The sequence below is a fragment of the Rhinolophus hipposideros genome (assembly GCF_964194185.1).
Source record: "Rhinolophus hipposideros genome assembly, chromosome: X".
Lineage (NCBI taxonomy): Eukaryota > Metazoa > Chordata > Mammalia > Chiroptera > Rhinolophidae > Rhinolophus > Rhinolophus hipposideros.
Window position 1 is genome coordinate 51,902,658 of NC_138046.1, and position 23,097 is coordinate 51,925,754.

At 35.7% G+C, this 23,097-nt stretch overlaps 1 protein-coding gene across 1 annotated transcript in view; it reads right to left on the reverse strand.

The window, feature by feature from the left end:
* IL1RAPL2 (interleukin 1 receptor accessory protein like 2) overlaps positions 1–23,097 on the reverse strand; it is a 760,470-nt gene that overhangs the window by 11,743 nt on the left and 725,630 nt on the right. The window contains exons 6-8 of the mRNA XM_081043405.1: positions 18,163–18,308; positions 9,122–9,265; positions 3,806–3,976 (exon numbers count right to left, since the gene is read on the reverse strand). Coding sequence (XP_080899531.1) covers positions 3,806–3,976; positions 9,122–9,265; positions 18,163–18,308 — 461 coding nt within the window. The remainder of the gene's footprint in view (positions 1–3,805; positions 3,977–9,121; positions 9,266–18,162; positions 18,309–23,097) is intronic.

Below are 23,097 nucleotides of genomic sequence, written 5' to 3' on the forward strand. Positions count from 1 at the left end.
ATTGAGTTGTTTTAACATCAGGGTATACTAGGTGACAACCTCCTATCATCTCTTATGCAGTGTATTATAGTCCTCAACCAAAACCTTGTAGTTTTGAGCTAGGAAATGTGTCTTGTATAAGTGTCACACCCCATGGTCAAGAGGATGTGAAAACCTGTCTATAATACACGAAAACAAATAATTAATGCCCATCAATTAAGCCAAAAAATAGCTGACTCAATGAGGTGTGAAATATTCTACCACCTGTTTGGCTAAATTGACACAGCAGGTTGATTCAACTGACCTATCGAGTCATCAAAATAGACTATCTGGGAGTGCTAAGACAACACAAATTTGAGATACAGCTCTCTCTCCTTCATGCCCTCTGGGTCTCATTCTCACTCATGCACAAATAGCTGCTTCTTTATACAATAAGCAAGTGTCATCTACTGAGTCTCAGGTAAAGTGGATCTCCTGTGTTCTATGTTGCCCCATTTCCCTTTCTAATGTGCAGAATTGTGAAGCACTATTTTCCAGTTCAGAATAAAGATAACGTTGAAATGTTCAGGCATAAAGACTGCCATTGTTTAGTCATTTGTTGGGGTTGATAAAGACTGCCTTTTGTGGGTCTAATGGTTTTGGAATGCAAGAAGGTAGAAAGGCCACTACCACACTGAGTTCTACTGAAGATGACTAGACATTGAGTATAAATTCCATGTTGGCAATGATATTACTTAAATACAATTTAGGCTATTAGCTCACTAAAATATATTTTACCTAATTTCCATATGCTTTGGACAAAAAATACAAAAAGTACATTGTAATCTAATGAATCAAGTGAAAAAATAGTAGTAAAGAAGTATTTAAAATTTTTTCATCAATGATTGATCAACCCCTTGAAGGTAATTTTTTAAAATGTTCTAAAAAATAAAAGCAATATACTCATCATATATATATATATATATATATAAAATGGAATATCACTCAGTCATGAAAGAGAATGAAATCTTACCATATGCAATAACATGGATGGACCTAGAGGATATTACAGTAAGTGAAATAAGTCAGAGAAAGACAAATACCATATGATCTCACTTACATGTGGAATCTAAAGAACAAAATACATGAACAAACAAAACAGAAACAGACTTATGGACACAAAGAAACTGATAGTTATCAGAGGGGAGAAGGGTTGGGGGGCCAGGTAAGAAAGGTGAAGGGATTAAGAAATACAAATTAATAGTTACAAAATAGTCACGGGGATGTCAAGAACAACATAGAGAATAAAGTCAATAATATTGCAAATAACTATCATGTTTCCCTGAAAATAAGACCAGGTCTTATATTAATTTTTGCTCCAAAAGATGCATGAGGGCTTATGTTTAGGGGACGTCATCCTGAAAAATCATGTTACAGCTTATTTTTTGGTTAGGTCTTATTTTGGGGGAAACACGGCATGTATAGTGCCAGGTGGGTACTTGACTAAACGGGGGATCACTGCATAAATTATATAAATGTCTAACCACTATGCTATACACCTCAAACTAATAAAATAATACTGAATGTCAACTGTAACTAAAAACAATAAATACAGAATTTTAAAAATAAAATAGAAATTTCCAATTGAAAAAAAGAAAAACTTTGTTCAGATACTGCAAGCAAAAATTTAAACCCTTATTTGTCATTATCTCTTCTTGTCTTAAACGAACACTGTTCAAACAAAATCAGCAAGCATCTATGAAGCATCCAATGAGCTCAAGTATTCTTCTGGATGATGAGAGTGTTATGAGGATAAATGAGATACAGTCCCTGCCTTCATGGATCTTATAATCTTGCTGACTAGATAAGACATAAGTGGATGGAAAACTACATAAAATAATGCAAAATATCACAAGAATACAAAATTTAGAGTCCAACAAGTGATTATGCACCATGAACCCTAGGGCTATAGAAATTATTATGGACTTTTCACAGAGGCAGTTTATGGAGAAGGATAAATAGGATATGTAAAGGTATAAAACACTCACATGAACAATAGCATTGAAGGGACACACAATGTATATCAAAGGTACGGTTTGGCTAGAGTGGAATGTATGAGTAGGGGAAATGGTAGGAGATAATTCTGGGCTGGCAGTAGACTGTAGATGTGTTTAGCTAAGAGTTATGGATTTTATCCTATAGGAAATGATGAACAGTTTAAGGTTATTAACTAGAGCAGTGATGTGATCAAGGAGGTATACAGATTAGTGGGACTAGATGGATGTGAGAAAAATTAGGAAGGCAGAGAGAAGTCAACGTTGCAGGACTGAGGTAATTAGAGCCTATACTGCAATGGCACAAGTGAGAATTGAAAAGAGACAATGCACACTGGATTTGGGAGAGAGATACAGAAGAATAAAAAAAAATGATTCTGAGGTATCAGCATGTCCTTTGTGGCTTGAACAATGTATAAGTGGTAATGTCAAGTCATGAAAATGAAGGAAATTACACAAAGCAAAGAGTGGAGAACCAAGGGAAGAAGTTTGGGAAATTCTTACATTTGTGGTACAGGAAAACAATGGCCCCGTCAATACTCTCTTTATTCCTTTCTACCCATGTGTAAATGTGCATACTCACGTGCACACACAACTATACCTAGACTCTCTGAGAAATATGCACTCTGAGAAAAGAGATGAACAACCAAAACTCAGTTGTTTAAATTTGTCTCCTGTCTCTTTACTGACCACAATGGATAGCTGATAACCTGAATAAATGTTAATGAGAAATAGCATGATCTAGTCAAGTGAGAATCAGAGTCAGACAACTCTAGGTTCTAATTCCAGCTCTAGCAGTTGCCAGCTGTCTCATCTTGGACTTCTTTCAGGCCTTATTTACTCATCTGTAAGAGGATAATAGGACCAGCTCTCTCTCATATAGGGTTATCGTAAAGATGAAATGAAATGATGTACGTGAAAATATTGCATACTCTGTGAAGTACTAAAAATATAAGCTTTTTTATTTTGTTATCTCAGGTGTATAAATGACCCATATTCTGATTTGTGGTCACAGTTCACTATCCCACTCTCAAAGATATTAACAATAAACACATGCAAATTAATTCTAGCACTTTTATTTTCTTTTAATGACATTTTAAATTCTGTTAGGGCAGGAACCATATCTTAGGCTTTTCTATATGTCCCTTACACTTTACCCTATATAGCACTCTGAACATTAATAGGAACAAGTATATATTTTTACTTGAACCCAAATTTATTCTGAAAGCTTAAATATAGCTTCAATATGTGGCATAATTTAAAAGTAGCATTCATAGCTTACATATTGCAGAACTTCTTAAAAATAATTTAAATGCACAGTGAAAATGCTGTTCCCAATGGCCTTACATTCTTTTGTAAGTGGATTTTTCTATAAATCTGAAAATGAGTAACAAGGCATAAATTCAGAGTTGTTAGTGGCAATGATTGTAGGTATAAGTAGAATCACAATGACAGAAGACCAGCTTTGGAACTGAAATGCATTGAAAAGACTTTAACTGACTTATACAGATTATTTTTTAAGGATCATCATTTTCTCAGAACACAAAGGCAATATAATTAAAAACATCAGTAAGGCACAATTTTAAAACCATACCTGAAATATAAGTGAGAGTGCCTTTTAAAAAAATGTGGAAGTTAGAACGTCAGAAAACAGGCATTGGGAAGAAATTTGAATTTAATAAAATCTCCTGTGAGAAACAATTATCTAAATACTTGGCTCTGATGTCTGAAGCCTCCATATAACTTCCTAAAAGAAACCAAATTTTTTAAATACAAAACTTGAAAATACTTACTTCCACTTGGAATCAGGTCTCTTTCTGGGATGAAGAGTTTATAACCATAGTGTTTTTCCAGGACATCTGGCAGTATTTCAAGAGCAAACTGCTCTTCTTCAGGATTATCACAGTCTAAAGTATCTTGGTCCACTTTTGTGTAAGAGAGATAGGCATCATATTCCTTGTTGTCTTAAATATCAAAAACAACAAAAGTGTTGTACATATTAGTAGATTCTCTTTAAGTACTAAAATTCTATAACCACTAACAAGCTGGGATAGTACTATAATTAGTGACTGTCATTAGTAATTGGAAAAATAAGTCACATGCCATGTTATAAGGAATCTAGGGCATTTCAACATAACCTAGTTATATGATATGACCTGAGACTTTTATGCAATGGACAATGTTCACAACAGAATAAAACAAAGAATTATTATTTGTGATTTTTGGTGACTATACATATTTGTGATATTCAGTGATATGTGAATAATTAACTCAGTGTGTTTGAATGCAGGACTAAATAGACCAAAGTCATGGATTTGAACTTTTTCTGTGCCAGCTGGCTTGGCTCTGTTACTTGGTCATAGACTATACCTAGTTTGCACAAATATGTGCAAGAAATCCAAGAGGGGCTGGGCCCTAGAGTGTGGAAGATCTAAATAATTCAACCATAATTCAACCTCACTCATAGAGACACTACTCACAGCACATGCCACACTTCCAGTTGGTTAGTGTCATTATCTTCATATACAAAAAGCAGTTCATTACCAAATATTAGAGACAGCAGCTGGGTTTTATACAAGTGCATTCTCTGTTATTCTTGTTCAATCCATGGCCAACTAATTTGACACAAGCTTCCAAAAGGAACCTTTGTTTCGAAATATACATACTTCCAGTACTGGCAAATTAGGTTTTCCCTTCACACATTTAGTCAGAGAGTTAACTGTGCTTATTTCTTCCTTTGCTGTATTGGCCCAGAGCCACACACATCTTTCTTCTCTCTTCTCTCTCTCTCTCTCTCTCTCTCTCTCTCTCTCTCTCTCTCTCTCTCTCTCTCTCTCTCTCATAAAAAAAATTATACATACATAATTTTTTGAAAAATATTAATGAATACAGTTACTCAAGGTATTAGTCCTCATTGGTTTTAGAAGCACCACATTGGAAAAGTTATAGAGGATTGCAAAATTCCTTTATTTTTAGAAAACTTATTTTTAAAATTTAATGTAATGAGCATAGACTTATATGGACCTTTTAGTATTTATTAAACCTTGATACTTGCAAACAATATTTTTAAAAGACAGGCAAACATTTCAGGATTTGTCTTTAAAATACATCAATATTTTTCCATTAAAACAGACCTGATTAGAATATAGTTAAAACCTGACCAAAAGATTTACAGAATGAAACAGCCACTCACTTACCTATACCATTAATGATTTGATTCTGCCTGATAACAAACGATAATCATATAAAGAGATACAAATACCCTATTGTAAGATCAGGTAGGACCTTCTGACTAGAGATACCTGAGGCAGGATCATGTTGTTCTAATTCTAGTAAGATTCTAGGCTTTACCACCCTCACATGAAAGGAACTCTGGTTATTTATGTTAAGATGGTGCCTGAAGCCAGGAGCTTTAGCATGTCCTCTGTCTGGAAAAGCCTTCCATAAACCTTGCTTGGGTTACTTGATTGCCTAGAAGCAGATGCACATGAAGGACTGCCCTGGATAGTTGAGATCATTTGGCTTACAAATGGGGCACATTCCATTGTTATGCATAAAACACCATTGGGAAGTGAGAATACAGTGCTAATGTAAGAACCTCCCAGTAATCCTAGCATCTCTGCCCCTGTTCCAATCAAGCTCAGGATGCATCTGCAGGCCCTTGAGTTTCTCCAGCTATCATTATTCACCTGGGACTTAGGGCTGCCAATGATACACAGCTGGAAGAATAAAATAGGCCAAAGGACCAACAGCTCCATTCATATAAGCAGAATGTATTTCATTGTTTCTGATGGATGGTATGGCCGCTCCAAACTCTATAATGTCAGATTAGACCTTTGTTTACTCTGACTTGATAACTTTCCTATCTCACAAGCCTCCCTAAATTCAATTACTTATTAATTCATTTAACAATGATTTGTTGAACATCTACTATGAGCCAGCCATCTGCAATGACTACCTGACTCTTTCACCTGACCTTCTAGACTCTTGCCCCCTTGCTTGTCCTGACTATGACTGTTTGCTCTCCAATCATGCCTAAACTCACATAATCCTGGTCCTATCCTTGTTTCACCTGTATCTTAACATAGGTGATGCAACAAAGACTTTCCTCTAGGAAAATATTGCTATATTTGCATATCCCAAATCAATTTATGGCAAAGAACATGGATGTCTTTGATGTGTGTTAACACCTGATAAGTCTGAGTAATAAATTTTACCTAACATTCTAGTTATATAAATAACTCTTCTGGTTTCAGTTATGTCCCTTTAAGATAAATAAAGGTGAAAAGCTTATGGTGGCTGGCCAAAGCAGGAAGAGCTCTCAAAATTACCATGTCAGATGTTCTAGAAGTTTTAGAATGCCAGCTAGCAAGCAAGCAGTGATGCAGATGCCAGTTTAAAAAATGCACTTCACCCTTATGTAGACAGCCAAGAAAACCTTATGAATAGCCATAGCTGTTGCTTACAAAGAAGAGAAAGATGGATAGAGCAAAATCAACAACATGATGCAAAGAAGGTTAACAGCAAGGCCTGAACATTGTTTTAAAACTGAACAGCAATTCAGCAACACCACTTTGCTAGGCAAGGCTAATGAACCTTCCTCTGTGTTAAATCATGCTGACTAAGCTCATGTGAGGAACCAGAAAGCAGAGCACAATGCAGAGAGAGAATTATAAAGAAGAGGGCTCACACAACAGTCACCATAGGTATGCAATTCCCAATGAAAAGAGAAGTGATGAGGAAAGGAACCAAACTTTCTGTGGAAGAATTTTCCTGTTGTCACACCTGTCGCTGTTTTAGAATCTTATTTTAATCCTGTTCACCATCAGGAAGTCATTCCTGTGTACAACTTCTGGTGTTATGCTTATCACAGTGTTAAAGCCTTAGCTTCTAAAGTACAAAGACTGTTTTACTTTGTTGATTATTATATACCTAGTGCCTACTACAGTACGTGTGTGTGAGTGAGTGTGTGTGTGTGTGTGTGTGTAGTGGCAATCCAGATGAAGAATATAGGTAAATACATCATTCATAGTGCCTGCTGCACAGTAGACACTTAATACATATTTAATGACTGAATAATTCAAAAGTCAAATAAATGAAGCAATCAGTGGTAGATTGAAATGAAATGAGTCTGCTAGATTTTATTTTATAAAAAATTAAGGCATTTTTATTTCAAGTGAAACAACATTTTTTCATATTTTTTATTTTCTCCTTTTTGTGACATGACATGTCTGTTCATGGCCTTTTGTGCATTGCATTTCCCCCTTAAATCAATTGGTTTGGAATCAATACATATAATTTTCTAATCAAAATGTTCTACTTGTCATCTTTGCTCACATGGACCACATTGGAGATACAGATGCAAAATGGAGTGATTGAACCCTGAAATTTCCTATGATATTAGCATCAGTATAATCTTACAAATGTGTACTACAACTAATCAGTCTGAATTATTGGATATGGGTGATGAAAGTAATTAACTATTGCACATTAACTTAATAAATTGTATCATCACTTGAAGACAGTATTGACAAATCTCTTATAATCATGATTCAAAACAAATGAATCACAGGAACCTCTCTTTCATATAGACAATGCATCTTTTACATTCTCAATTGGATACTTGAACCACTTGTTGGCACCTGGGAATTAGTGACAATTTCCTCCATAGTGTATTTTATCTAATTATTTTACCTGCACAGGTAAGAAGTCAGGTTTTTCTGTATTAGTTGTGGTATATAAAAACTGAGGGTAATTTGCCAAATTTTCATATATATTTTTGGAGCATGTAATTATGGTCAGAACAGGCCCTAGTTTCTCATTTTGAAGATATGTCTGAAGGGTGTGTAATACTTCTAAATGTGCTGCTGTAGTAGTTAGGCAAGTACACTGCTTTGATAATGAGCACACATATGTACTCATCAAACAGCTTGCTCTAATTTACTGTGGAATCATAAAAGCCAATTAAAACTAACTCATACCATTGTTTACATAATAGTAACAATAAGACCAAAATTAAAGATTACTCAAAAATTGCGATGTTACAGTCACCACTCTGCCCTTCCTATATCACTATAAAAAAAAATAATGAACCCACCTACTTTGAGGTAAGTTCGAGATCTCCAAAAAACAAATGAAAGCTCTAATCATTATTTCAAGACAATAAAGACTAAAACTTAAACCTTTCTTTATAAAGTAATGACTTACAGTTGGATTTGTCTTTTATATTGGCTTACCTAAGGCATTCCACACACGTTTCCAAAGCTTACAGTAGTTTGTGGTGAGGACTTTATTGATAAGGAGTGACATGTCATGATTTTTTATTGATATTGATTGGAAATATGGATTTGTTCTCTTGAAAAAGTTAAATCATTTTTGAATGTTCAAAGAAACAAGGCTCAATACAACACTTTACTGATATTTCATTCATAAGATTTCCAATAGCCATAAACGGCAAACATAATATATATATATATATATATATATATATATATATATATATATATATATATATATATATATATATATATATATAAGCTGCATTCTGAATTTCTATCCCTTGAAGTCACCTTTGAGAATGGTACTACGATCATCCAAAATATGTGGGACAGATGTACTGTGAGGTATAAAAAGAGTATCTCCATAGCTTTTAATCGGTTTCCTGAATGATTTGCTTGTTTCAATGTTAAGGCTAAAATCAATCTATACCTAAATTTGAGTTTTGTAGAAGAAACAAATGGAATTGATTCTTAATCTGTTTTTTACTAAAGGGCCTTGGCAGCAATTGTTTTATCTCCTGATAGACTAATGTCTCCTTGTTAAGCTGCTTATTTGGAAATAATTTCAAACATACAGAAACATTATAAAAATAAAACTATTTCAAAGAACATACACATATCCTTTACCCAGATTCATCTATTAATTTTTCTCTCCTTTGTTCTCTTGATAGATAAGTAAAATTTTTCTGAACTTTGTGAGGGTAAGTTGCATTAGCCCCAGCCTTTAACTCTAAATGTTTCATCATGTATCTCCTAAGAACAGGGATATTCTCTTACATAATCACAAATTCATGGCTTTTAGTTGAATTTTAACAATAGGAGACAGCTTACCATCAGCAGTTTCGTCACCTCCAAAATGCTGTTGGTAGAAGAGCATCAATTCAATGTTGTAGCATTTGTAGATGACCACGAGCAGTATGAGGAGTAGGAAGATTGCACCCAGGCCTCCTGCAAGCTCAATTTTGTAGATTAAATCTGGGGGAAAAAAACACAAAAAACAGAATAAACAGGAAAAGGTAATTAAATCAGCAATGCTTGGGATCTGCCCATAATTCTAGTCTGTACAGCCCATTCTGTTTTTCTTTCCAGAAGATTTTTGCCTAATGCAGTAACTAGCTTTGTTCTTGATATGTTTGTATAAACAAAATCTTTGTAAAATTCACTCTCTTCTAAAGATTTGAGTAATTTTACTACTGAAAATGATAAGTCTTTATGAAAAGGAATAGTTTTGTTTTGAACACGTCTAGAATTTGCATATATACTTTTGATTTAAGTGTATTTCAGGGAACTATTAGAACTATCTTTTCCTGGGTCCAGGGCCAATATTTTGTTGTTTATGATAAATTATCTTATTGGCATAGCAAGATTACTACCTAATGCTTTTCAGACCACAGGCCCTATTCTTCTACAGAAGAACAGCTTCATAAAATTATTCTCAGAATCAAATAAAATCTAATGAGCCTGTCTGATTTAACTGTTTCATTTAACCCTCGTAGAACATAATCCAATAGAAGGTAAGCAGGGGAAATTAGCTTATCCATTTTCCCTACTTATTTGAATAAATGACTATAATATATATGTGATGCAATATGCTCAGAGAGACTAAAAGAAAATGAAATATCCAGGCTAATTACTTGGTCTCTTCAGCCAACGCCAGGCTAATGGATAACAGCCTGATGCTCCAGTGGGACACTCCTACATCTCTTGGAGTTGGAACAATTAAATTAACACATAATGGAAGGAGACCTAATGTATCCCAGTCTCAGGGAATAGTAACTTACCTATAGCTTAATTAGTGACATTAACAAATCTAGGGTGTATAATTTAAAAAGGGCCTAGTGTCATGGAATTTAGAGAAATGGGAAGTCAGAGGCGAATTCATAATGTGAGTTCAGCAATGTCCAGGGGAGAAATGTTGAATCCGAAAGGCACCAAACCAGAGACATATGTCCCACAGCAGGAAATGGACATTCATTGGTCTCAACATAGTATAGAGAAAATCGCCTAAAAGATTAGCTAACCTCCCTTAATCTAATTCTATAATTACCAAGTGACTTTTATTACTAATTCAGGTTACCATGTAACTAGAAACTGTAAAAAGGAGTGGCATTCTAGTTTGTATATAAATCACTTATGTGTATGGTTGGCATCAATCAGCCTCCTGGATGGATCAAGTCTGGCACATAGTCAAAATCAAATTTCTGACCATGACAGACTGCCACTCTTGAGTGTCTCTTGACCAGCAGCATATCATCTACCTTTCCCTGGGGATGTCCCTTGTTTCTATACATATGTATTGCTTAAGAGTACTGAGTCAGGCTCAATATAGCAATTAAGATTAAAATGAAGAAAAAAAAGATAAACATATTTAATATATACTACAAGTAATATATATATTATAGATAAAATTTACAACTACTCTACTATCTATTCTCTAAACAATCCATCAGGGCATGAATTTTTGGTCCAAGTTTATAGATGAAGAATCTAAGACTAAGTAGTTTAATTCACTTACCCAAAGTCATGTGCTTAAAAAGTAGTCAAGATGGGACTTGAGCCCAGATATTCTAACTTCAAATTCAAGACTCTTTTTATTACAGGTTTTTACTACAGTTTTATAAGCTCCAGCCTGTAAAGTGACAGAAAATTTTCTCCCCTGTTCCTCCATAGAACTGTTAGTAATGCTGTATAAGAACACATGACTTGCAGGGAATTTTGGCTCCTCTCCCTTTCCATTTTCAAGGAAAGAAGTTAAACTACAATTCACCATATAGAATGAAAGGATTGAGCAGATCTCAGTCACTTCATCAGAGGGTACTGAAGAATCCTATACCTGTACCAGGGAGGAAGGAGGGGCTTCTTGGAGCCCAGCATATGAAGGAAAGTTTTAGGTTTCATGGGGAGAGAAGGAATTTGGTGTTGGAAAGGAGGTGAAGTGAGAGAGGAGATGGTGGTGGCAAGAGACATCACGGCCAGTCAAGAGAGTCACTGAGTGGAAATGTAAGAAACACAAATAAATGTCACTCAATTTGAGTAAGCAGAGAGGGTGGCGGGTAGAAAAAGGAAGGGAGTAGAGCTGCTATGAGGGACAAAGTATGTTAACAAGGGACATTATGAAGGGACTCATAATGATTAGGGATAGGAAACTGGAATCTGTCTGTGTCCTGCCTACATAAGAGGTGGTCATTTTGAAAATTAAGCCACAGAATTTCAGGTAAAAAACATCCTACCACACATTAGCTCTGCCTCCTGGCCCTCTATATAGAAAGTGGCTCCCCAGAACTGCTGCTTGCTTCTATATGGGTGGTAAGGCAGGCTTGCTTATGAAAACTCTGTGGGGCTGCAATATCACAAACCGCTTATTTTCTCACCATCATACATCAATTATGCATTCTTAATAGCTAGTGTTAAATTGACAGAGCAATATATATATATATATATATATATATATATATATATATACATATATACATATATTATATATGTATATATGTAATATATACATATTATATATATGTGTATATATATATATATTTGTTACTCTAAAAACTGACTTCTCTTAAATCTAATGGCATTGATTCAACATGTTTTTTCCTGCTGTAAAATGTTCATTTTATATTGATTGTTAATTCTCTCTCTCTCTCTCTCTCTCTCTCTCTCTCTCTCTCTCTCTCTCTCTCTTCAGAACAGCTTTCAAATGTTTTCAAAGTCACCAAATAGGGACTTTTTCCAGGAATTTCTATGTTACTTACAGAATAGAGTTGCTATTAGATACTGTGTTTCCCCAAAAATAAGACCTAACCGGAAAACAAGCTCTAGCATGATTTTTCAGGACGACATCCTCTGAACATAAGCCCTAATGCGTCTTTTGGAGCAAAGATTAATATAAGACCCGGTCTTATTTTTTGGGAAACATGGAAGATGGAAAACTTCAGCAGCAGGAACAATTTGTGCTCCCAAGTAGCAGACACCCTTTTCTGCAGTAAATTTATGGAAGAAAACCATGGTGTGAAAAGTATCTTTGTGGTTTTGGGATCCATTTTATAAAAATTTCTTTGAAAGGTATTACCTAACGATGGTTGTTTATGTTGAAAACTGTGGACCTAGTTCCTGAAAATCAACCAGTATTCTTTGATTCAGCCCAAGCAGTCACATAAAATGAGAAACACGTATCCTGTAATCAAATGGCAGAATTGTCATTACCCAGATGTCACCTGGCTTTTTTTTGTCTTTTGTTTTTAACTGCCATTTTCCATCTCAGCAGGACCTATACTTCTAGGGATATTTCCTGACAGAGAAGGTAAAAGTCATTTTATTTGGACTCTGTCTTGCGTAAACTTCACAAGAATGACTATAGCCGGCACAGCAAACATTTCTGGGATTGTAACTTTTCGTAGGCACCCCAAGTACAAGTGTAGTTCTTTTTAACCTTCTTAGTTTGAACCCAACTATTTTTGCACTTTGAACACAAAGATCAGATATTGTAGAATGGGACAAATAGCAGCTGAAACCAAGGGACTGGAGAGAGGGAAGGCTAAACATATTTTGAGCATGCTCATAAGTTGGAAAGCAGGTTAGGAGCTCCTACCTGAGGGTTTCCTATACAGGTTGGGGGTTCAGGGTGGGGCAGTAGCACTGGAAATGGGGGAGAAAGAGAGAGGAAGAGAGAGAGAGAGAGAGAGAGAGAGAGAGAGAGAGAGAGAGAGAGAGAGAGAGAGAGAGAGAGATTCACTGATATGCTTCAGTTTGTTAGGAAGAGAGTGTGCACAGAGAAGAATAATTATCATAATTTCTTTAGCATAAGTTCAGAGTCTTAGTTCACACACACACAAAATAAGATGAACTTCTTACTGAAGTTTTAGTTGTACTTATTGGCAAATAGTTCATCAGAGAGTGAGGAAGTGGTAGGTGCAGGTAAAAGACACATAGGTAAGAGACGTCTTGCTTGGAGAAAGCCTGACCCTGTTAATTGCATATATTAGACATGAGTTTTCATTTCACAAAAGGCCTTTTCATTTTATAAAAGGGATCACCAAATGCTTCTTCTCCATAATGATCACATAGGGTACTTTTAATATTTGAGTTATAAATCATCAGAAAGTTATTGTTCCACAAAGCAAGCCATACTCCTATTCAAGGTGGAAACACTGCAGCCACTGAGGCTAGGCTATGATGTGATAAAGCCTGAAATGTTTATCTCCAAAGGAGACATCTGAAGTTTTGCAAGACAAGCCAGAACTCTGATTTAAAATGTTGGAGCAGAGCCATAGGGCTTTTTGTTTTTTTTCTGGAGCTCTACCATATTGTCAAGAGCTCCTAAGAAAAATGAAATAAGGAAGATGAACTTCATCCTTTTGCAAAGCACAGTGAAAAAAATTTAACTGCTACCTAAAACAAAGTGCAAACTGGTATACTGTGGGGAAAAAAAGTGTTTTGTTTTGTTTTTTGTCTATATAACATTTCAAAAAAATGTGGATTCCAATATTCAAAAATCAAATGATTTCATATCTAGTCTTTCAACTTCACTTGAAAACTTTGAAGTTCTCATATCCCTGGGTTCACATTCCGGCAAGCATGGCAATAATCTTCTAGAAAATGAGTAGTGACTTCCTCTTCAAAGAAAGGCATATTTTCTGTAGCCAGTCTTTTGTTATTTTTCAAATCCAAACCTCTTTTTTAAAAAAAACATTTCAATATCTTCCTGGCCCCTGAAGGCTTTGAGTTTTCAACCCCCAATCTAGAAAGTGAATATCTTTGAAAAAACAAATGCATTTAGATAACCCAGGGTAGACACTAATCAAGACAAGATCACAGATAGTTACTTTCTTTATCAATCTCTGTTATCCAACCACCACCCTACTGTGCTGGTCCACTAGGAGGAGCATTTTCACCCAAAAAATATGTTGAGAACTTACTATGTTCTATGCACTAGGAATACAGCAGTAAATGAGACGGAAAACATCCCTGTTCTCATGGAGTTTACATTCTAGTGGTGGGGGAAGACAAGAAGCAAACAAACACACAGTGTGGTATCTCATAATAATAAATACAATAAACTAAAATAGAGCCAAGTTAGAGGAAACATAAAGTATGATGGGTAGTCCATCAACAAATGAGTGGATCAAGAAAATACGGAATATACAAGTATATGTATACATATATAATGGAATATTACTGAGCCTTAAAAAAGAAGGAAATCCTGTCATTTGCTACAACATGGAGGAACCTGGAAGACATTATGCAAAGCGAAATAAGCCAGACAGAGAAAGATAAATACTTTATTGCATGGTGTCACTTATATGTGCGATCTAAAAAAAAAAAAAAAAGTTGAAGTCAGATAAACAGAGTAGAAAAGTGGTTGTCGGGGGCTGGGCAGTGGGGGAGGAAATAGGGAGAGGTTGACAAAAGGATATAAACTTTCAGTTATAAGATGAATAGGGTCTGAGGATCTAATGTATAACATGATGACTATAGTTGATAACACTGTATTGTATAATTGAAAGTTGCTAAGAGTCTGGAACCTAAATGTTCTTACAAAAAAAGTTAAATATGTGAGTTGATGGATATGTTAATTAACTCAATGTAGGGAAACCTTTCACAATGTGTACATATATCAAATCATCATATTGCATATTTTAAATACCTTACAATTTTATTTGTCAATTTTATCTCAATAGAGCTAAAACAGTTTTTTTAAAAAGTGATCAGTACTGTTATTTTATATAGAGAGGCCAGGAAAAGCCTATAAAGTAGGTAATATTTAAGCAGAGAACTATATAAAAAGAGGGAGTGAGTCATGGGAACAATTTGAAGAAGAGTGTCTCAGACAGAGGAAATAGCATGTGCAAAGACCATGAGCCAGGACTGTGCTTTGTGAGCATGAAAAATAGAAAGTAGGCCAGTGTGTGTGATGTTTGAGGCAGATTGTGGTAGAAAATGAAATCAGAAATGACAAGATTGTATTATGCCTTCTATGCCACGGCAATGATTTGGGATTTCATTCTAAGTGTAGCAATGAGGGTTCTGTAATTGGATGGTTATGATTCGAGGAATAGTGTGATCTGACTTACATATAAAAGGATCATAATAGACTGACTGCTGTGATAATAGACTATAAGGGAACAAGGGGGAATTAGGGAGACCAGCTAGGAAGCCATTGCAGTGAGCCAAGGAGTTGATGCTGGTGGCTCATATTAGAGTGGTAACAGTGAAGGTGGGGAAAGTGGTTAGATTATGGGTATATTTTGACAGTAGGGCTATGGGACTTGCTGGTGGACTAGATACAACATGTGAGTAGAGAAAAGAAAAAGTTAAGGATGATTCCAAGGATTTGGACTGACTGTCTGGAAGGATGATGATGGTGATAGAGAAGGCAATTGGAGGATCAGATTTATAGAGGGGAGAGATCAGGAACCCTGTTCGAAACAAGTGAAGCTTGATATGTCTACCAGTGGAGTTTTTGAATACCATGTTTCCACAAAAATAAGACCTAGCTGGACAATCAGCTCTAATATGTCTTTCAGAGCAAAAACTAATATAAGACCCGGTCTTATTTTACTATAACATAAGACCGGGTCTTATCTAACATAAGACTGGGTCTTACATTAATTTTTGCTCTGAAAGACACATTAGAGCTGATTGTCCGGCTAGGTCTTATTTTCAAGTAAACACAGTAGTTGTTGAATAGGCAGTTAGGTATATAACTCAAGTTTAGGTGGGAAGTCCAGGCTAGAGATATAAGTTTGGGATCTGTCAGCCAGTAAATGGTAAGCAAAACCATTAAGACTGAATGAAATAATCTACAAAGTAAGTGAGAAGATGGAGCCTGAACCCTGAGGAACACTAATATTTAGAGATCAGGAAAATGAGAATTAATACTATTCTCAGGTATTCATGATTTAGACACATTTCCTTGCAAAAGCCGTGGAAGGTGACAATTTTACAGCATGCCTTCATTTCTAATGTCAGATTATTGGAAATTTTAAAGGCTGCTAGTGGTGACTTTACTTATTAAAGAGAAATGGATTTATTTTAAAACTGAAACACAGCTATTTCTATTTCCACTGATTGAATGATAGGAGTCCCATTATTTTTTCCTCATAGCAGGTTTTTAATTGTAACACTGTATATATTTTGTGCATTATTTGTTAATTGTTTAATGTCTGTCTTTCTTTGTACTCTCACTGCCCTGAAGATTATCAAAGCCTCACACAGACTTGGGGATCTCTATCCTAGTCTGTATTCTCTTTCCTAGTATCTAGCATAATGCTTGCTATACATGAAGCTCAACAATAAAAGAGGACTTTCTTCATTCATTAATCAGGATGGGTTCTAAATGCCTATTAGTGGCCAGACACTGCTCAACTTGCTGACGATACAGAAATGCATAAGATCCTGGATTAGAGGAACTCTGAGTCTAAAATAAGACAGATAGACAGGAACAAAGTGACCCTTGCTGGACATGGTCAATGTCTACACTTTATGAAGGTGGACTTAGTGGTTCCCTAATACATAGGAGAACTCATCCAAGTTCTGTATAATAACAAACCCTGTTTGAACATGGTATATTTCACACCATTATCATTATCATTTTAATCTCAAAGTGACTTTACAAGTTAGATATTATTACCCCTATTTTACAGACAAGGAAACTGAGGTTCAGGATGTCTAATTAGACAAGTTAGTCCTACTGAACCAGGCAGCTGAATCAAAGGCTGAACTCGGATCTTGTGATCTGGGGTCTCCTGACTTCACTTTCCATATTAGACTCCTTTATACGTAAATATTCCATAAATATTCCATTGTTTTAAGATGGAATCAAGTCCAACAGAGTAAGAAATTGTGCTAGAGAGATAAAAACATTATTCTCAGAATAATGACATTTCTCAGCTTCTCCTAGAGCTGCTGGTCAAGGTCAAGTATGAGAGCTGGCTGAAAAATAGAAATCCCATCTTGGCTAGGAGTTACAACTAGTAACACTGCTGACTGAATCTGTTCTATTGCTCTATAGCCTAGACAACAAGAACACTGATTGAGAACATTTGTTCTGTTACATTTACAAAACATTTGCCAGATGCACTGATACAGAAAGTATTTGGCCTTTTGCAGTAATCAAGAGTTGTAGCAGAGTAAGAACCAATCTCAGAAGCTGCTCCAGCTGCTAGGATTGTTCCTATGTTTACTTTTATCTCCTTTATCTGTAAATTTACAATTTCTTTTCTTTTACCATTAATACAATTTCTACCCCATCTGGAATCAACTCTAGAAAGGGATCTCAATGAATGCCAAATTTTTAAAAAATATGTGCATTTGCTGAAGGCTTCTTGACACCAGCTCGTATCATGAAATATTGTTTATAATATGTATTGTAACAATTGTAAGAATATTGTATGATACTATTTATTATTTTTATTTATAATTTAGACAAGGAATAAAAAATGACTTTGTTTCTCACCCAATAATAAAAATATCTAGTATTTCATTTAAGCAATATAAGATGAAGGTGAAAGATAGAGAAAATTTTGAAAGTCAACACCTATCAAATTCTATGTAACTCTGATAATAAACGTACTTTTTGTCTTAATGGATTTAACACATAACAATATTTCATTTCATGTATCCACTTCCTAATGGTATGGACGATCATAGGCATTTTATGCTAACATCCATAGCAAGAGCGATATTTTTCCTAAAAAAAGACAGAGTGTATAAAATAATATTGAATGTCAACTGTAATTGAAAATAAATTTGAAAAGACAGAATGTTTAATAGAATTTTATACTAAATGATAACATAAGACCAGGAAACATATCTAACTTCAACAGTTACTTGGTAGCTAAACAAACCATAATAATAGTTATAAAAATAAATACCCTTTTTACGCAGCAGGATGCTGGCATGTTTCCGTCCATTTCGGTTTTCCACATGGCAGGTATAATTTGCCAGGTCAGCCTCCACCACTGAATCAAAGATGAGTGCCAACTCAACTTCTTTTTCTCCGAGATGCTCTTTAAGAAGCCTGAAATAAAGACAGTATTCTTGGCGGAATTGAATTGATTTGGGGAGAGAGCAGACATGCGAAGACTGTAGATGCTTACAAAGCTCACACAGGTCTCCTATGAGCATGGAGAGTCCTGACTAGGTATACGTGTGGAACCCTCAACAAGAAAACACAAAAAGGAGCTCTTGATGTGAAGATCAGATGTGAAAGAAAAGAAGTGAGTAATTCACTCAGCAAAAAGAAATATTAACACGCCACTAGGTTTTGATAAATGAAGCCAGTATAATTTGTGTGGAAAAAAGAGGAAATATTGGGCTCCATATCCTAAGCTGAGCTTATGAAAACAAATTGGATTTTTGCACTACAGCACAAAGGAAAAAAATCTAAAAATGTAGGGTTTGTGTCATAGGTTAGAGCTTTGACAACAAGGATTGAGAGGGTAATGAAAGAGGCCTTGAAAATAGTTGCCTTATGATAAGTAAACTGAGGGTGTTAGTGAACTTCTATCCCCAAATATCAGTGAGAAGCCTGTTCTCTACTGTTCTCTCCTGCCTTTTGTCTAATTCAGGCATATACCTGGTGCCCTAACTATCCAGTGGTGCTAGCCCCCCACCATGCCCTGCTTTCTCCAGATACTGCTCCTCATTTGCCTTTCTCCTTCCCTCCCTCACAGGATAAACCCTGCCCTATGTTACATTTTCCCATAGTCCTGCTTTTTGCTTTCTCAGGTGAAGTTGCAAAGGCCTTGAATGACCAGGAACAGGTGTTTGTCACAGAGGAGCTGAGTTGCCAGGAACCTTTCCTGAGGAGTGTGCCTCCTGTTTCTTTTGATAATTATATTCTCAAGAATAACCGGCTACGTCCCGAGTGAGGTGAAATAGGGTACCCTGCTTTTCTGTCATGTCCTGCTTTTGACTAAAGGAAGAGCAAATCATGAGTTTAGTCAATGGGGGCGATCTTGCCATTAGGGTCTGGGGTAAGGTTCTTAAATACATGTATTTGCAAAATGTAAAATTGGGGCACAGAAAAAATTCTCATCTCTTTTTTGGACACCTGGTTATGAATGCAGAGAACAACCTCTGATTTACTGGCATTTAGCATAAAGCTGGAAAAGACAACTGTACTCAGAGAAAACTGGGTTCTAAGACCTCCCACTTACAAGCTCAAGCAAAATCCTTACAAAGTCATTAACTGAATGGCACCATAATTTAACTCATTCTTAAGTTGAGAAAAATGCCTACCATAAAGGCAAAATGCCTACCTTAACTTTGTTTTGAGGGTAAAATGGTTAAAATAATTTTAAAAGTAAATAGCACTATGCACAACAAGGAAGGATATTAAACATCAACATTTCATTATTTAAAGATAGATTGTTTACATTTTGGCACTTCCAAAAATATATGTATTTACACTTATTGATATACTTAATATTGTCTTGGGTTAATCTCTTCTGGTTCTCCTTTGAGAGAAAGAAGGGCTTAAACTTGAGTTGGTGGAAGAGAGTTCCGAGAATCTGAGAATCTCCTATATGAAATCTGAAACCCAGATTGTACTCCAAATAGACATGCTTTTAAAATTAACCCTGTTTCTGTTCTCTTCAAATAATATACATATCTGAGAGTTGATGCTGGCAATTTTCAGTTAAGTCTCCTCCTGCCCTTTACATTTATGTACCATCACTGAACCAGACAAATATAAAAATTTTCTTAACTGCATTTTAATGGTAGTCTTTCTATTATTTTTTTCTTCCTGGCTAAAATAGTTTTCCTCTCTTTCTCCTTTCCCAATATATACCTAACCAAGGGGAAAAATGCGAATTTACTGCCTTCACAGTTTATGTTGAATTGTACTCTCTCTATTTCCTCCTTGCTAAGGGTAAATCCTACTACACTAAATTATTTTAGTTCTGTGTAACCTGATATGGAAGAGCCTCCTTAAGTGCAGAAGCTGCTTAGGCACCATGAATTAAGTTTGATTTAAAGTTTCACGTGTAGGGCAGCCATAGCCTCTGCCAGGAGTAAGGCAGAAAGCTGATCCGGTACTCCAGACCAAACCTTTGCCTCTTAATTTCTAATGCAGTTTCCAAAAACATCTCTTCATGTGCTGCAGAAAGAATCTGGAGAGTGGATTTGAAAAATGATCCTTTATATGTGTATTAATATATATGAGGTGTCTTAATTATCAGTTGTTGAAAATCTAGAGGTGACTTGCTATTTTGGAATTAAATAGCAAGTTGGTGTTTATGTATGCAAATCACTCCGCAGAGTAGTCACAATTTCCTAGCAAATACTGATATATAACAATCTATCAATGATTCTTTGCCAGTCCCCTAAAAATGCCTAGTTCTGGGCTAGATATTTTGTGTAAGAAAAACATAAGCATTCAAAGACCAGATCCCAGCTCCCAGTAAGCATTAAAATTTAACAAGGAGATGGGATCTACAGAGTTTAAAAAATTATGGACAAAATGAGGTACAGCAGGGTGGTACAGTCATGCTTGCAATAGGACTTCAAAAAATGGAAAGGTTATTACTGGCTTAATTAGTTGGGAAAGGTATGAGAAAATTCTGCTTAGACAAAGGAAGAAGAGGGAGGGAATTTTCTAAGAGGGAAGATAGAAGCAGATCATTGCAGAATGTTTGAAAGAGACACTGAAGTTTTGTAGTGGAGGATACAAAAGAGGGGATCTGGTAATAACTTCAAAAATATCTCATTGCAAGATTTAAAATTGAGGGCAAGTTACATACAAAAGTGAACACTGGCAAAAAATTTAAAAAAATAATAAAACAAAATAAATTCAGATGACAGAAGTCACTACCTCCAAATGTCTTATTTAGTTAAGACCTATTATTAAAAATAACACTAGAGAAAGTTTGGAAGTTGTCACTCTCACCCTTAGAACATACCTGAATAAAATGAAAATCAACAACTCTTCTTAGCTCCATCAAAGAATTGAAGTCACAAAGTAAACTCCTATCCCCGAAACTTGAGATAGAATAAAATACTGAGAATCACAGTGTCCTGGAGCAGAAACCCAGGAGCAGAAGCCAGTACCAGCAGAAACACTTAAATTGTAATTGATGAGTCAATGCAGACCCAGTGTGGACTAACTTGAGAGTTAAATACTCCATGTGATCTAATCATAAAGATGCCCCACACTTTCATCAGTTTTCTTCTCAGGGCTTAGGTTGAAGATAAGAGAATGCTTACGCTTCTGACAAGTATAGGGGAAAAACAACTAATTTTAAATAAGCCCATGGCACTCTGTGCTACTTAACAAAGGCCTACCTTTAAGGAAGACTCTTTTACCACATCCTAAAAGACTTGGGTTTTACCAAACCTAGCCTAACTGAGAGAAGGGGAATACCAAATTCTAGCCCCCTCAAGCTTTACTGTTTCACCTAAAAAGGGGAGGAAAGCTGAGAAATACTTCTGAAGGTCACAGCCCATAGGCAACAGGCTCATTAAAAGACTGAGACTTTATCATAAGATAATACAATGATTAGCACCACATCAGTCAGTCTCCTTTATGATAATGAAGGCTTTCAAGCTGAAATAACTTCAAAGATCAGAACCTATTTAAAAAGCAGTCTGGGAGGATCCAGTCAAGATGGCAGAGTAGGGAAATGCTGTGCTTACCTCTTTGCACCACCATGTAAAAATTACAGCTAAACTACAGAACAAACATTATTGAGAATCACCTGAAGTCTAGCTGAACCAAAGCCCTGCAATTAAGGTCACACAAAAGAAGCCACCTCATTTACAAACCACACCTCTAATAAGGGGCTAACATACAAAATATATAAAGAACTCCTACAACTTAACAATAACAACAACAACAACCCAATTAAAGAATGGACCGTGGACCTGAATAGACACTTCTCTCAAGAAGACATATAAATGGCCAACAGATATATGGACACATGCTCAACTTCACTAGATATGAGGGAAATGCAAATCAAAACCACAATAAGATATCACCTCACACCTGTTAGAACGGCTATCATCAACAAGACAAATAAGAACAAATGTTGGAGAGGCTGTGGAGAAAAAGGAACCCTCATACACGGCTGGCAGGAATGTAAATGAGTACAGCTGCTATGGGAAACAGTATGGAGGTTCCTCAAAAAATTAAGAATAGAATTACCATATGACCCAATAATCCCTATTCTGGGTATCTACACACAAAAAATCTGAAAACATTTATCCACAAAGCTATATGCACTCTGATGTTCATTGCAGCTTTGTTTACAGTGGCCAAGACATGGAAACAACCAAAGTGTCCTTCCATAGAAGATTGGATAAAGAAAATGTGGTATATATACACAATGGAATACTACTCAGCCATAAGAAAAGATGAAATACTGCCACTTGCGACAACATGGATGGATCTTGAGATTATTATGCTAAACAAAATAAGTCAGACAGGAAAAGTCTGAACCATATGTCTTCACTCATATGTGGGATGTAAAACTGAAAGCAACAAAGGAACAAGACAAACAAAGGAAAAAAAAAGAAAAAACCTCATAGACACATACAATAGTTTAGTGATTACCAGAGGGTAAGCGGGATTAGAATATGGCAAAAGAGGTTGAAGGGGATCAAATATATGGTAATGGAAGGAGAACTGACTCAGTGGTGAGCGCACAATGTGATATATAGATGATGTATTATAGACATGCATATTTGAAATCTATGTAATTTTACTAACCATTGTCACCCCAATAAATCTGATTTAGAAAAAAGAAGAAGCCACCTGAAGACTGGTAGGCAGGACAGAGATATGGAATGGGCTGGTCCCAAACCCA